This window comes from Podarcis pityusensis (assembly GCF_964106645.2).
Source record: "Podarcis pityusensis genome assembly, chromosome: 8".
In the NCBI taxonomy this organism is placed as follows: domain Eukaryota; kingdom Metazoa; phylum Chordata; class Lepidosauria; order Squamata; family Lacertidae; genus Podarcis; species Podarcis pityusensis.
Genome location: NC_138033.1, coordinates 58,710,323 through 58,723,735, shown reverse-complemented (window position 1 = coordinate 58,723,735; position 13,413 = coordinate 58,710,323). Strand labels below are relative to the sequence as shown.

General features: G+C 42.4%; 1 protein-coding gene and 2 long non-coding RNA genes across 3 annotated transcripts in view; 2 read left to right on the top strand and 1 right to left on the bottom strand.

Moving 5' to 3' along the window:
- Window positions 1-25: 25 nt before the first annotated feature.
- LOC308482462 lies at window positions 26-2,647 on the top strand. The gene is made up of 2 exons (XR_013989283.1): window positions 26-164; window positions 2,455-2,647. It is a non-coding gene; the product is annotated as an uncharacterized lncRNA (long non-coding RNA).
- LOC308482466 lies at window positions 420-7,030 on the bottom strand. Its single transcript, XR_013989289.1, has 2 exons — window positions 3,867-7,030; window positions 420-2,769 (listed from the first exon to the last, which is right to left on the bottom strand). It is a non-coding gene; the product is annotated as an uncharacterized lncRNA (long non-coding RNA).
- A 1,956-nt stretch (window positions 7,031-8,986) lies between these two features.
- GPT2 (glutamic--pyruvic transaminase 2) overlaps window positions 8,987-13,413 on the top strand; it is a 30,064-nt gene continuing 25,637 nt past the window's right edge. Inside the window, exon 1 of the mRNA XM_081015533.1 lies at window positions 8,987-10,087. Coding sequence (XP_080871659.1) covers window positions 9,770-10,087 — 318 coding nt within the window. The 5' untranslated portion in view covers window positions 8,987-9,769. The remainder of the gene's footprint in view (window positions 10,088-13,413) is intronic.

Genomic DNA, 13,413 nt, shown 5'->3' with positions numbered 1-13,413 from the left:
CTGGACCTCCAAAGCTCCGCCGGCGGCCCGACCACTGCCAAACCCTGGGGACGCTCGTGCGTGCGTGTGCGCGCGCGCGCGGGCACAACGGAGGCTTTTCAAAGCCGAAACAGGAAACCGTTTTCCTACTGCCAAAAGCCACACCTCTTTATCAGTTGCGAGAGGTAAAGGGGCGGAGCTTATGAAATGACAAGGCTCGTTTTCACTCTGGGATTGGTGGAATTAGATATGAAAGACGGCGCCGAGGGTGGGGGCAAGAGGGGAGGGCTTGGAGAGTCGCCTCAGTGACGGTTTGGGGGTTGATGGAGCAGAAGGGGAAGGGGATACGGCTGAGGAGGAAAAGGCGGGAAATACATCAAATAAAAGAAGCAGGCATGGATTAGAAACGGGGGAGAAGGGGACGACGACATATTTTTAAAAAAAAAGTTAATATTCAGTTTTCGATTATTATTTTTCAAAATTCAAAAAAGTTCAGTAAACTCACATAGATCATACTTGTGCAAATCATATCAACACTGAATATACAATATCTTAAAAATAAAAAGAGTAGCATCTATTTACAAAGGCAGCAAAGAAAAACATTTGAAACATAATTCAACTTATTCTCTTATTAACAGCGCCATCCTAGGCATGCCTGCTCATTATAAACACATTTTACTATTCATATTTTTATTATTATTAAGAGTATTTATAGACCGCTTAGTATCTGGAGGTCTCAAAGATAGAAAAAAGACACAGGAGGAGCACACCCTTTTTCTTTTCTTTTTTTACACCCCTCAGTCATTCTGATTCTTCGTGTGGCAGGATAGCTAGGGGATTTTATTTTTTAAAAAATGAGGTGCTTATTCAGTTTTCAAAAAGAACAACATACAAACAAGATAATTATAATTTTTTTAAAATGACCAATGGAGTGCATTATTGAAGTTAGAATAAAATAAACAGAAGAGCCATACAATAAAATAGATTCTGCGAAAGGACATTTTTGAATAAGTGTCACATATTGATATGGTAAGCTTGCCACATAGAGACGTGTTGTTGGGCGCCCATGCAGCACCATATTTTTTGTCTCAAAAACACACAAATGGAAACAAGACAACATCAAAATGGTCTTGTTTCATAACTCAGGGAAGGCAATGCCCCACACCCTCTCAAACCTAGGGATGTTAGGGGGTAACTAGTCCTTGCTGAGTGCCCTTAAAGACAAAACTTGAAAGCCTGGTGATTAAATTGTTACTGGTTCCACTCCAGCTCTCTTTGGGCAAGATCCATAGCTCCATGGTAGGGGATCAGCACTGAATCCAGGACATCCCATTTTCAATCTTTGGCATCTCCAGGTTCGGCCAGGAATGTCTCCTGTCTGAAACTGGAGAGCTGCTGCCAGTCAGAGTAGACAATACTGAGCTAGATGGCCGGACTCAATACAAGGCAGCTTCCTATGAATGCTTGCAGGGGTGGGGGTGGGGAGGCTGCATGGCCTTTTGTACAGTACTAGCAATCCAGAGTGACTTTAATAGCAAGGTTTGTAGATAAACTCCTGCTGGAAACAGCACACTTCCAAAGCCTCAAGGGGAAAGGAAGTTCTAAATTGGGGGAGTCATCAAATATAGAACCATGGGGTTAATTCTTATGGATTCATCTATCTGAATCAAGGAGATACTCAAACCACACTCTGCAAAATATAGTATGTTACACAGGGCTGCCATACGTCCAGATTTTCCTGGACATTACAGGGATTTCAAAGGGGGAATTGACATCTGGGGGGAATTTCCAAAAGGCGGCACTTTGCCCTGGATCTTAGGCAAGTCAATTTTCTACAACTTTTGGGGTGTCCTGGTTTTTACATTTTGAAATTTCCACAAAATGGTATTCACAAAATGATATCATAATTGGTTCACACAGGACAGATTCCAAAGACTCAGAGCATAGACACTGTTCAAACAGGCTTCCAGCTCAAAGCAAAGGTTGTAACTAGGGATGGATGAACCTGTCACTTTTGTTTCTCTACATTTCTCATTTTTCCAATCTTAAATCCAATTCTTCACATTTCTGTAACAAGTTAAAAAAACAAACATGAAAATTAGTCAACGTTTCAGGGCAAATTTCTCCTAATAAACACATTTTTCTATGTAATCTTTGTAAACATTATTGTAAACAATTTGCCCTAATATAAAGGATTTTTGTATGTTATTTTCACTAGTGTGTTTTATGTACATTACCCTCCAAACTATGCATTTTTGCATATATTGTTTGGTTGGAGAACTGCCTCACAAAATTTGGAGAAGTGTAAATTTTGAAGGATAGCTGTGTTTCAATTCATACGTTGGTTCAAGAAGTGCAAATTAGGTAGGTTCACTTTACAATGCAAAAGAAAAAGAAATTTTCCTCCATCCCTAGTTGTAACTTAATTTGAAGATATTTCTCACAGACCCATGTTTTCTCATATGTATTCAACAGAGACCCACAGAGACATTCTTCTGCCTGATATTTGCTATTGCCATATTCTTGTGCTCTTCAACATGAAGCACTTTAGTTTGCCGCTGAAATGATATGGGTGAATGCCAACAGAAGTGAAGTCCTTCACTTAAAATGGAAAAAAATAAACAGCTCAAGCAAAAACATCTGCCAAAGTAAAGCAAGTTTAATCTTGTCTCTTCTGCGTAGCTTCCAAATGATTTCCTCATACATTCAGGTACTATACTTGCTGCAGGGGCCTAGCAAAGAGGTTTTCTTCACAAGTCCTTGTAGCGAGGCTGTCTTCCTGATTTGTCTCTGTGGTGTTATTCAAGGACAATGACTTTTACACATTAACCACTTTCACAGCTGACTGCTCTATAAAAATGCAAAGTGATCACAAAAATAAAGGAAATTAAGAAGACACTTTAAACTTTAGGACAGAGATGAGTAACAAAGATGATAGTGATAGAATTTTGATAACCTCTGTTGTTTTCATAAAACAAGCAGACCTTCTAGTCTACATAATTGAGTAAAGAATTCAGAATCCATCACCTCTCTGCCCACAAGATAAAGAATCAGGGCAAAAGAAGCATTTAATGGGCAAAACAGCCATATGTGAGGATTATAAACCTATATTTGTCATGTCTGGCTCTACCATTTGTATTAAACTCCTCTCCCATTTTTTCAATGTTAATACTATTATTTTGTTAGTAAAGGGTAAAGGGACCCCTGACCATTAGGTCCAGTCGTGGCCGACTCTGGGGTTGCGGCACTCATCTCACTTTATTGGCCGAGGGAGCCGGCGTAGCTTCCAAGTCATGTGGCCAGCATGACTAAGCCACTTCTGGTGAACCAGAGCAGCACAGGGAAACGCCGTTTACCTTCCCGTTGGAGCAGTACCTATTTATCTACTTGCACTTTGCCGTGCTTTCGAACTGCTAGGTGGGCAGGAGCTGGGACCGAGCAATGGGAGCTCACCCCATCGCGGGGATTCGAACCGCGACCTTCTGATCAGCAAGCCCTAGGCTCTGTGGTTTAACCCACAGCGCCACCCAGATATTTAAAAATTCCTACATATTACATCTTTTCCCACACCCTGCCTGGGTAGCTCAGTTGGTTAGAGCATGCTGCTGAAAACACCAGGGTTGCAGATTTGATCCCCATATGAGATAGCTGCATATTTCTGCATTGCTGGGGGCTGGACTAGATGATCCTCAGCGTCCCTTCCAACTCTAAAATTCTATTATTTTAATACTTCCCCCCTGAGAATACGTATTTATTTTATACATCTTTATTAAAGAGCCCCTAAAAGTTTTTACAATGAAGACCTTAGTCATATCTGGGAACAACCTACTAATTCCATGCACCTAACACAGAGAACATCATATTTAAGAGGGGAAATTCCACCTTACAATTATGCAATGTTCTTATTTTGAACAAAATGTTAATTCATTTCTTCTCATTCTGTTTCCACACTTTGATTTCATAATGCATCCAGGAGGATGAGGTCTCCAGGCAGGGGAATCTCTCTGAAGATTATTGCTTTAGACAGCCCATAGACCTGTCAACATTATTACAAAGATGTACTTGCAATGCTGTCTTTTCCAGTGTAGGCAGCATACAATAATCTTGGCTCTAGAAGTGATGTAACTCATAGGAGCTGCTTCCAGTGGCAGATTTCAAGCACCATTAAAGGACTGAAGATTTTATGCTATTTAATGTATTAGTATATATTTATCATTAAGGAAAAACATAAATCAGACTTTATACATTGGCACCAAAATATATTGGAAAGGCCCTTCCCTTTACTTATTCAGTTACATAAAGTTATCCCTTCTCATCACTGTCTAATTTTACTGTGCCAGCATTAGTATATTATTTTCTTTTTATCTTTTTTAAACTTAGTAACATTTCAGAAATATTGTCAGAAGCAGTGCCTAATAATTTCAGCTATCCTCTTTGCACTTATATATAGCCTTCGTTTATAGTTCTTGCTTGAACTTAACTCTCTCCATCCTAGATGGGAAAGCAAAAAACAAGGGCATAGTTGCTCCACACCTGCAGAATGCTAAATGCTTATTACTGTACTGTATTTGCACAATGCATTTATTAAGTTCTCTAGTGCTTCACATTTCACAGTGCAGACAGTACAGAAGAGAAGTATTTTCCTGCTGAAGGTTTTGCTAACTGCAGCTGTTTGAAAACATAGGTGCGAATGCACCCTGAATAATATTCACAAATGGCTTGTCTTCAGATTAAAATGAGATGCTAAGGCTAAGAAATATGGCATATAAAGCCATCTAGGAAGTTCCCATATGAGCTGTGGGTTGGACCAGGGACCTTGCAATACATGCCTTTTAATAAAGAACACTCCAATTATGCACCTAGTTACTGAGATAATTAATCTCTATTTTTAGAGCATATCAACTTTTCTCATTTTGGCTCAGAATAACACTGGCTGTAGCATGCTATTCAAACATTCTTCCTCTGATATATACATTGTAGCAAAAAATAAATAAAAAATAAACTCGCATACAAAGTGAGTTTAATTCCTGAACAAAAACTAGACGGAATGGGTAGCAGTCAACTAAGTTTTACTCAGAGTAGACCAACTGAAATTAATGGACTTAACTAAGTCATGTTCATTAATTTCAGTTATTTACTCTGAGTAAAATTTAGTATAATACCAACGAATGAAACGGTTATCCCTTGGGGCATTAGTTAAATGAGGCCTGGAATGTTGTTAGTTTTCTTTTTAATTTAATGAAGCACCTATAGCCAAAGTACTTGTTTGATCATACTAGATTTCTCCGAACCAAGAATGTAACAACACAGTCTCTTTACTTAATTAACTTGACACACACAAGTTATTTGTGCAACAGTCAGAAATTTAAGTAAACATCAAAACTGGTGAAGACAGAGTATTTACATCATTATTTTACAAAGGTCATAGTTCTGCCAATAGTTCTCATGCAACATCAAAGATTACCAACCTGCACAGCAACAACAATATCCAGCAGCTTTTTGTTAATCATAGAGATGGCATTGTTGTGTCACAGCCTACAGTGCTGCATACTGAGACACGTACAACTGATGAATCAGAAGATTTTGGAAATTCATTTTAAATCAAAGTACTTCTACGTAATTGGCTTGTGAATCAAACTTACAGGCAGTGCAGCTTGTAACACTGACAAGCGATCCTATACCTGCATATACAGAAGGCACATTGAATTCAATGGGTATAGGATTGTTGCCTACGGTTGCAATTCTGTACATGATTACCTGGAAATAAATCCCACTGAAATCACCAAGACTCATTTCTGAGTGGACATGACTAGGATTTTGCTGTTGCTTCTGTGTAGATATGCATGGGCCTTTTCTACATATTGTTAAAACAGCCTTTAAATTTGTTGGCATCTGTCTTGGGAGACAATGGAAGAATGCGCCTGGAGATAAAATTAAACCACTGGAGAGTTACAGCGCCTGCTCTGGCTGTAGAGACCAATGCAGGAGAGACATGTTTTATTGCAGGTGGGGCAGATATAGGCATCTGGTTTTGCTTCTACAGGTGCACTATGGCATTTCTTCTTTTTGCACTCCTCCCAGGAGTCATTCCTGCTCTAGTCACTGCTGTGGATACACAAATTGACTGTCTCCAGGCAAGGGATTCCCATAAGGCGGGGTTGATGTTGCCAACACCTTTTGCAGATATCTTTGTAACGTAGAGTTTTTCTGCCCACAAGCCCATTGTCTGAAGCCAGCTCCCCATAGAGTATGTCCTTGGGGATTCTGCCATCTTCCATTCTGTGTAGATGAGCTTTAAATGGTTCAGAAATATTCAATTCCCCTTAAAATCTTTTTTTAATCAAAAAAACAAGCAGTGTGTATATTATAATATATGTACAGTGGTACCTCTGGTTGCGAACGGGATCCGTTCTGGAGGCCCGTTCGCAACATGAAAAGAGCGCAACCCACAGCGGGGTGTCTGTGCACGCGTGGGTTGCAATTTGCCGCTTCTGCGCATGCGCGTGACGTCTTTTGCACTTCTGTGCATGCGCGAGCAGCGAAACCCAGAAGTAACCCTTTCCGGTACTTCCGGGTCACCATGGGATGTAACCTGAAAGAACGTAACATGAAGCACACGTAACATGAGGTATGACTGTATTCAAATTAATTATATGCCCTCTTCTCAAGCATGTGCACTGGATTTTGTAAGAGATGCCAATTAAATGCGTCCTGAAGGGCTGTCATATGAAAGCATGTGCTGGATTTGGTTATTCTCTATGTAAAGCCTTATGTGCCATGTGCTGTAGATTAGTACACACAACTATCATTCATAGTGAATAGAACATCATTGTTGTCAATTATTATTTTCTTGTTGGCCGCACAAATGTATGGACCCATCCAATACCCATGATGGCTATGCTCTGCCTCCACAACTGGAGGCAGCAAGGTCTCTGAATACCAGTTGCTGGAAAACACAGGAAGGAAGAGAGCTCTTGTGCTCAAATCCTGCTTGCTGGTTTGCTACAGGCATTTGAATGGCCACTATGAAAACAGTATACAGTATACTGATCCAGCAGCTTCTTATTACAGTGGTACCTTCAGGTTACATATGCTTCAGGTTAGGTTACATACGCTTCAGGTTACACACTCTGCTAACCCAGAAATAGTGCTTCAGGTTAAGAACTTTGCTTCAGGATAAGAACAAAAATTGGGCTCCGGCGGCGCGGCAGCAGCAGGAGGCCCCATTAGCTAAAGTGGTGCTTCAGGTTAAGAACAGTTTCAGGTTAAGAACAGACCTCCGGAACGAATTAAATACTTAACCTGAGGTACTACTGTACTTTCAATATACACTTACCTGGGAGCAAGACCCATGGCTCTCAAATTTACATATAAAGTCATCAGACTGCATAGTTATTTTCCATGTCAAAAATGTAAGCATCATTAGTGGAAAAACACTGTTGCTGAACAGGCCCAATTAATTGTGCAACAGGTCAATGCTGTTCTCTTATCGTTGCTGGTGGCTTATATTGAGTCATAAATGCTCTTCCTTGTACAAAAGTGGTTGTACTCCCACTTTTTCTTTCTTTGCTTTAGCCTTAGGGCCTTAATCCTAGGCACATTTACTAGAGGGGAACTACCTTTGAAAATCTGTTTTGAGAATAGGACAAGCCACTCACATCTTGTGCAAGCTTCTAGCCAGTTGATAGATACACAGGATAAGTGCCGGTTTTACGTATAAGCTAAACAAGGTATAGCTTAGGGCCCCACTCTTTTGGGGGGCCCAAAAAAATTTAAAGGGGAAAAAAATGGATGTACATTTCCAAAATATAAGATAAAAAACAAATAAAATAAAACCTGCATACAGCAACAGTGGCAAATGGTTTTAGATACCTAGTAGGTCCATAAATTACCATATAGCTTATATTCAACACAAAAAAACAACAACAATTTGTTTTTGACAAAGGACAGCTGGACATATAAAGGGCCCCATTACCTTCAGTAGCTTGGGCCTCATCAAACCTAATTCCACCCCTGCACAGGATGAAGCAACATGAGGATTTAACCTTGTCCAGCTGTAGGTAATAATACTGTATTAACAATCTTATTTTTCACTGCTGAAAGTTTCTGAGCAACATCCAGAGATTTCATTGTGGGGAGGGGGGAGTTGGACAAATTTATGAAGGATAAGGCTACCAATGGCTACTAACCATAATATGTATGCTCTGGTTCCAAAGAATCATAGAACAAAAGAGTTGGAAGGGACCACAAGGGTCATCTAGTCTGACCCCCTGCAATGCAGGAACCTTTCTGCACAATGTGGGGCTCGAACCAGCAACCATGAGATCCATGATTGGAGGCAGTAATGTTTCTGAATACATTGCTGGAAACTGTAGACTGTTGAGTTCTGGCCTTGTTTGCAGGCTTCAAACAGGCACCCGGCTGGCCATCGTGAGAACAGGATTGTGGACTAGGCTCTTCTTATATCCTTATGGGTGAGTTTTACAGTGCAGCCAAGACACTTTACAGTTTTTATCTTAAACAAGTTTCTCTGGATGTCACATCCAGCTCAGTGGAGCCATATCCCTAGAAATTGTGATTAAGTGTGCCTGCAACAGAATGTTGCAGTATAGCTGCACCTGTACAGTGTGCTGCAAGCCATGCCCTTTATTAGGATACTCCATTCCACCCCCTAGCCCTGTACTCTGTGACCACAAAGCCTGTTGAGTTTTCATTGGGTTGTATTTAGAGAAGGCTTTTCCCTTTGTTTTTCTCTCTGTGTGAGATTTTTACTGGTGTATACTTTGGCGTTTCCTGCAGCTGGTTCCATTGTCGCTGCACAATCATCTGCACACGGATAATGACCACGCTATTAGTATGCACAGGACACGACAGGATTGTAGCCTTTATCACGGGCTTTGAAATTGCAGGCGCATTTCTCTTCCAGGTTCTCTTTAATCCATGCCCTGTTTGCGCGACCTGGGGAGCCTTCTTCAATTTGGAACTGCACCGCCGTGGGGGAAAGAATAATTACGCCAACGTTTCTCAAATAGCCTCGCCTTTTAAAATTAAAAGCCAGCAAACTACACAAGCTACTATTTAAGGAGATGGCATTTTAGACGTGGCGTGATCTCCCCATTATTACCCACGCAGCCAACTCCATCCCACATCCTCGCAAGCACAATGACAAAATACAAGCACAAGGCTGCTCTACCTAGGAGGGGATTCTGGGCGTGGTAGTTTTATATGTCACCACCTGGTGCTACTGGGTTGGCTCAGCTAGAGGCAAGCAGGACTACAAGACCCACCAGGCAGCGCGGCTGACAGTCCTGGCTGGTGCAATCTCTTATCTCCACAGGCGGTAGCGGGGAAAAGAGGGTCTTGGAGGGGCGGGCTTGCAGTTGGGGGTGTCTCGGGTCTTTGGCCGGATGGGATTTCCCCGGACTTTGCTCCTCTGCAGAGAATACAGATTGCGACTGCGAGGACCTAATCCTTGCAGTGCTGGGAGTCTTCCTCCTCATTGGGCGAGAGCATAACTGCTCTTTCTTGTAAAGACCCAACTCTGCCCTCTTTCCGTCAAGTTGCTTGGAAGCTTGGAGGAGGAAAAAAAGAACCTTGCCAAGCATGCACTTGTACCCGGGCAACGTTGATTTTATTTTATTTTAAAATTTTGCTCGTGAGGTCTTACTGCACCTCTGTTGCGAAATAACAGTGGGTTATTTGGGGGGTGTTTTTGTTGTTGCTTTTTTTTAGAGGTGGATGTGATTGCTTTCCCCACCACCTCTGGAATTTGCACCCTCCAAGGGGGAGCATGCATCGCCTCTCGGGACTCGCGAAAGAAGCCGCTCGCCCGAGCAGCAAGAATGAACGGACAGAGGCGGCCGTGCGCTTCGTCTCCTCGCTCGTGGCCGGCAACAAGCAGCCGAGATCGGCCGCCCGGCCCCGCCGGCCGCCGGGGAAAGACTGGAGCAGCGCTGCCAAGGCCTCTGCGATACCGATCAAGGAGAAGCAGACCCGAGAAAAGATCCTCACGCTGGAATCCATGAACCCCCAGGTCAAAGCGGTGGAGTACGCCGTGCGGGGGCCCATCGTCTTGAAAGCGGGCGAGATCGAGAACGAGCTGCGGAAGGTAAGCGGGTGGGGAGCGGCGGGTTTCGGCTGCCTGAATGAATTAGCTTTGTTGCAATGGGGAAAAAAGGGTGGAAAAAATAAAGACATCCCCTATTTGCATGCGGGAAATGACACCCCCCTCCCGGAAATATGTGCCTAATGACTCTGGTACTAGAAGTGTCATAGGCATAACAGTTGGTACCTGGCCGGTTTCAACGGAGAAAGAGGTTGCTTTTGTTCCTTTCCCTTTCACGCCTCCCCCTCCCCCTCCGCCGCTTGCAGCTCTTCTCGCCGCCGGCCTGGGCCGCCGCCCCCGGGCCACTCCTCCGCCGCTGCGGCTCTTGATTGGGGCAGGCGAGGGAGGCCTGCCAGCCCGCATGGAGCGAAGGAGGCACGCTGCTTTTTGCATCAACAACCGGGACAGAGTTTGGCCCAGGGAGGGAACGCGGCGGAGGCTAGCGGACAACATCTCCGAACGGCATTAATTCTGTTTTACGCACACACTTCAAGGGTTGCGAATGGCCCTGTAACTTTCCAAGCTTCTGGCTTTACTAATTAATAGTTCTAGGGCAATTGCATTACATAGGACAATTGTCCCGGGGAGGGGAGGCAAGCGCAAATCCCCGTCCCAAAAATGGCTGGTTTGGTTCTGATTAAACATGCTTAAGATATTCCTGCAGATCTTGTCCATTATGCTACCAGGCGTATGGAAAGAGAACTTCTCTGGCGTTAATCCTTGGACCTAACTTTCCATGGCCGCCCTTGCTTTGAATAAAATTACACTTACACCATTTTAAAATAACAGCCATGTTCGAATACTGGTTTCAGTAGAATACTGTAAAAGCTTTTGCATAGAGTGATCCTATGTGTGCTTACTCAGAAGTAATCCTAGTGGGGTTTACTGAGTGTTTTAAGGATTGCAACCTTAATTGTAGAGCCTACAGTTTTCACTGAAGTAAGTTCAATGGATTTCAGCAGAACTTGTTTCCACGTAAATAGGTTTGTGACCATGGAAATAAAGTTTTGCTGGAAAAAAAAATCTTTGAGGTAATCATGTTAGCATAGATTTATTTTTCAGTAATATTTTCCAAGATAGTTTTTGAGAATCTTCACTTTGTTTTCTTACCACACTAAAAAGTTGGGTCTACTTTCAATTAGACATTTTTTGGGATGGGCGATCTACAGGCACGTAAAACTGACATCAGGAAAGAACAGTAAAAAGTGCTTTGTTTTAAAGAATTAAGAAACTAGAATGATGAGCTTCAAGCTGCATATCATATCCATTTTTATTTTTTACAGCCTAACATTTTTGCTAGGCAATCACTCAGAACTCTTTTTTAAAAAGCCAACCAAAAAAGCAAATATCCCCCTCCCACAATCTGTGTCATCCAATTGCGTCATTTTGTGATCAGATACTTTATAAATTAATATTTACTTTGCTTCTGCCTCTGCCGCCCTCTGATGTAATCAATGACTCCTTTGTCTTATGTAAAGGGGTAATAGATAACTGGTCAGTTTTTCAGAAGGTTAGCCATGCTAAGTCTGTTCCAGCAAACCCTGACACCACGATACATGTAATAAATTTTAAAGGCGCCATGAGAATCTTTGTTTGGTTTTGCCATTCAGTGCTTCGTTTGCAGATTCTTTAGAGTTAACCTGGAGTCAGTTCCTGTTACAGAAAGAAACCACTATAAATTAAACTCTTCCATTGCATCTCTCACTTCTGAATCCCTTTCTCCGGCTCATATGTTTTATGTTTTCTCAGATTGTTTCAAATCAATAGTCCTTTCTGAATGATGTTAAAATATTTTTATTTGTATAACACCTCAAAGTATTCAGCTGTTTCACAAAGCTCATTTTGTTGCCTTACCTCTTTAGTTGTTTAAGTCGGTAACATCCTACTTATTGCAAATGGAGAGATTGAGGAGAACAGAGAGGTTTGCCTGACTTAGTGATTCATACCTAGGTTGTTTGGCCCTTTGCTTGGCTATGCTTGGATCCTATCTCAGAAGTTGTATGCCCTTAATCCCCAAAGCATTGGGAAACTTGCAACAATGGAACATATGCCTATAGTAACTGTCAGAATTGACCTTGGGTTGGGCCCAGGTACCTTTTGGCTTAATACCTTGGTTTTTTCCCCTCCAGTGGATATTAAAACAATGTTTGCTATTTTACAAACTGTTTTTCCCACTGATCTAGAGAACACTGCTAATTAAGATAATTTCATTTTAGTGCATTGTTAAGCCCTACTTCAGGGATTAAGAAACTTGGTGCCTTCCAGATGTTGCTGGACTCTAACTCGCATCAACCCCAGCCAGCATGGTCAATGGTTAGGGATAATGTGGTTCAAATATTTGGAAAGCCACATGTTCCCCTTGCATAGTGTAGTTCTCAGTTGGGTGACTAAACTTCATGTGAGCCTCCACACAGTAAGCTACCATGTCCTGAAGGAGGCTAGGCTTAGAACCTTTCCAAACATGCTAGACTTATTTGTACAGAGATTTATTATTATTATTTGTATAGAGGAAAGTAATAATGTGCATGAGCCTGCAGCTGCATTCTTCAGGCACAAGTTCAACTCTGAGCTAATGCTTTTTTCAGATTCAGTTTACTTTAGTTGTTTTGCATTTTACTCAGGCTTTAGGGCCATGAGTCTTGATGCGTGTTTGCACATGACCCAAGAATTCACCAGCCGTATACACTGCCAAGATGGGGGAAGAGTAACCTTGGGGGAACTTTTGTTTTGGTTCAGTTTATTTCTAATTAGAAACATAAAACATGGCTGTTTGAAGAAAGGTGGTGTAAAAATGCTTTACTGCACTCCTCTTAAGATCAACCTAAAGGTAAAGGGACCCCTGACCATTAGGTCCAGTCGTGGCCGACTCTGGGATTGCGGCGTTCATCTATGTTTATTGGCCGAGGGAGCCGGCATACAGCTTCCGTGTCATGTGGCCAGCATGACTAAGCCGCTTCTGGTGAACCAGAGCAGCACATGGAAACGCTGTTTACCTTCCCGCTGGAGCAGTACCTATTTATCTACTTGCACTTTGAGGTGCTTTCGAACTGCTAGGTTGGCAGGAGCAGGGACCGAGCAACGGGAGCTCACCCCGTCGTGGGGATTCGAACCGCTGACCTTCTGATCGGCAAGTCCTAGGCTCTGTGGTTTAACCCACAGCGCCACCCGTGTCCCTTAAGATCAACCTACCAAGGTGCTATTACCAGCAATTCGCATTTAGGCTCTCTGTGCACATGTAAGACAAATAAAATGTGCCACCTGCAGGTAGTGTTGGTGTGAAGGGGTGAGTAAATGCATCTGCAACAATTCCTAGGGTGGTATTCAGTGTT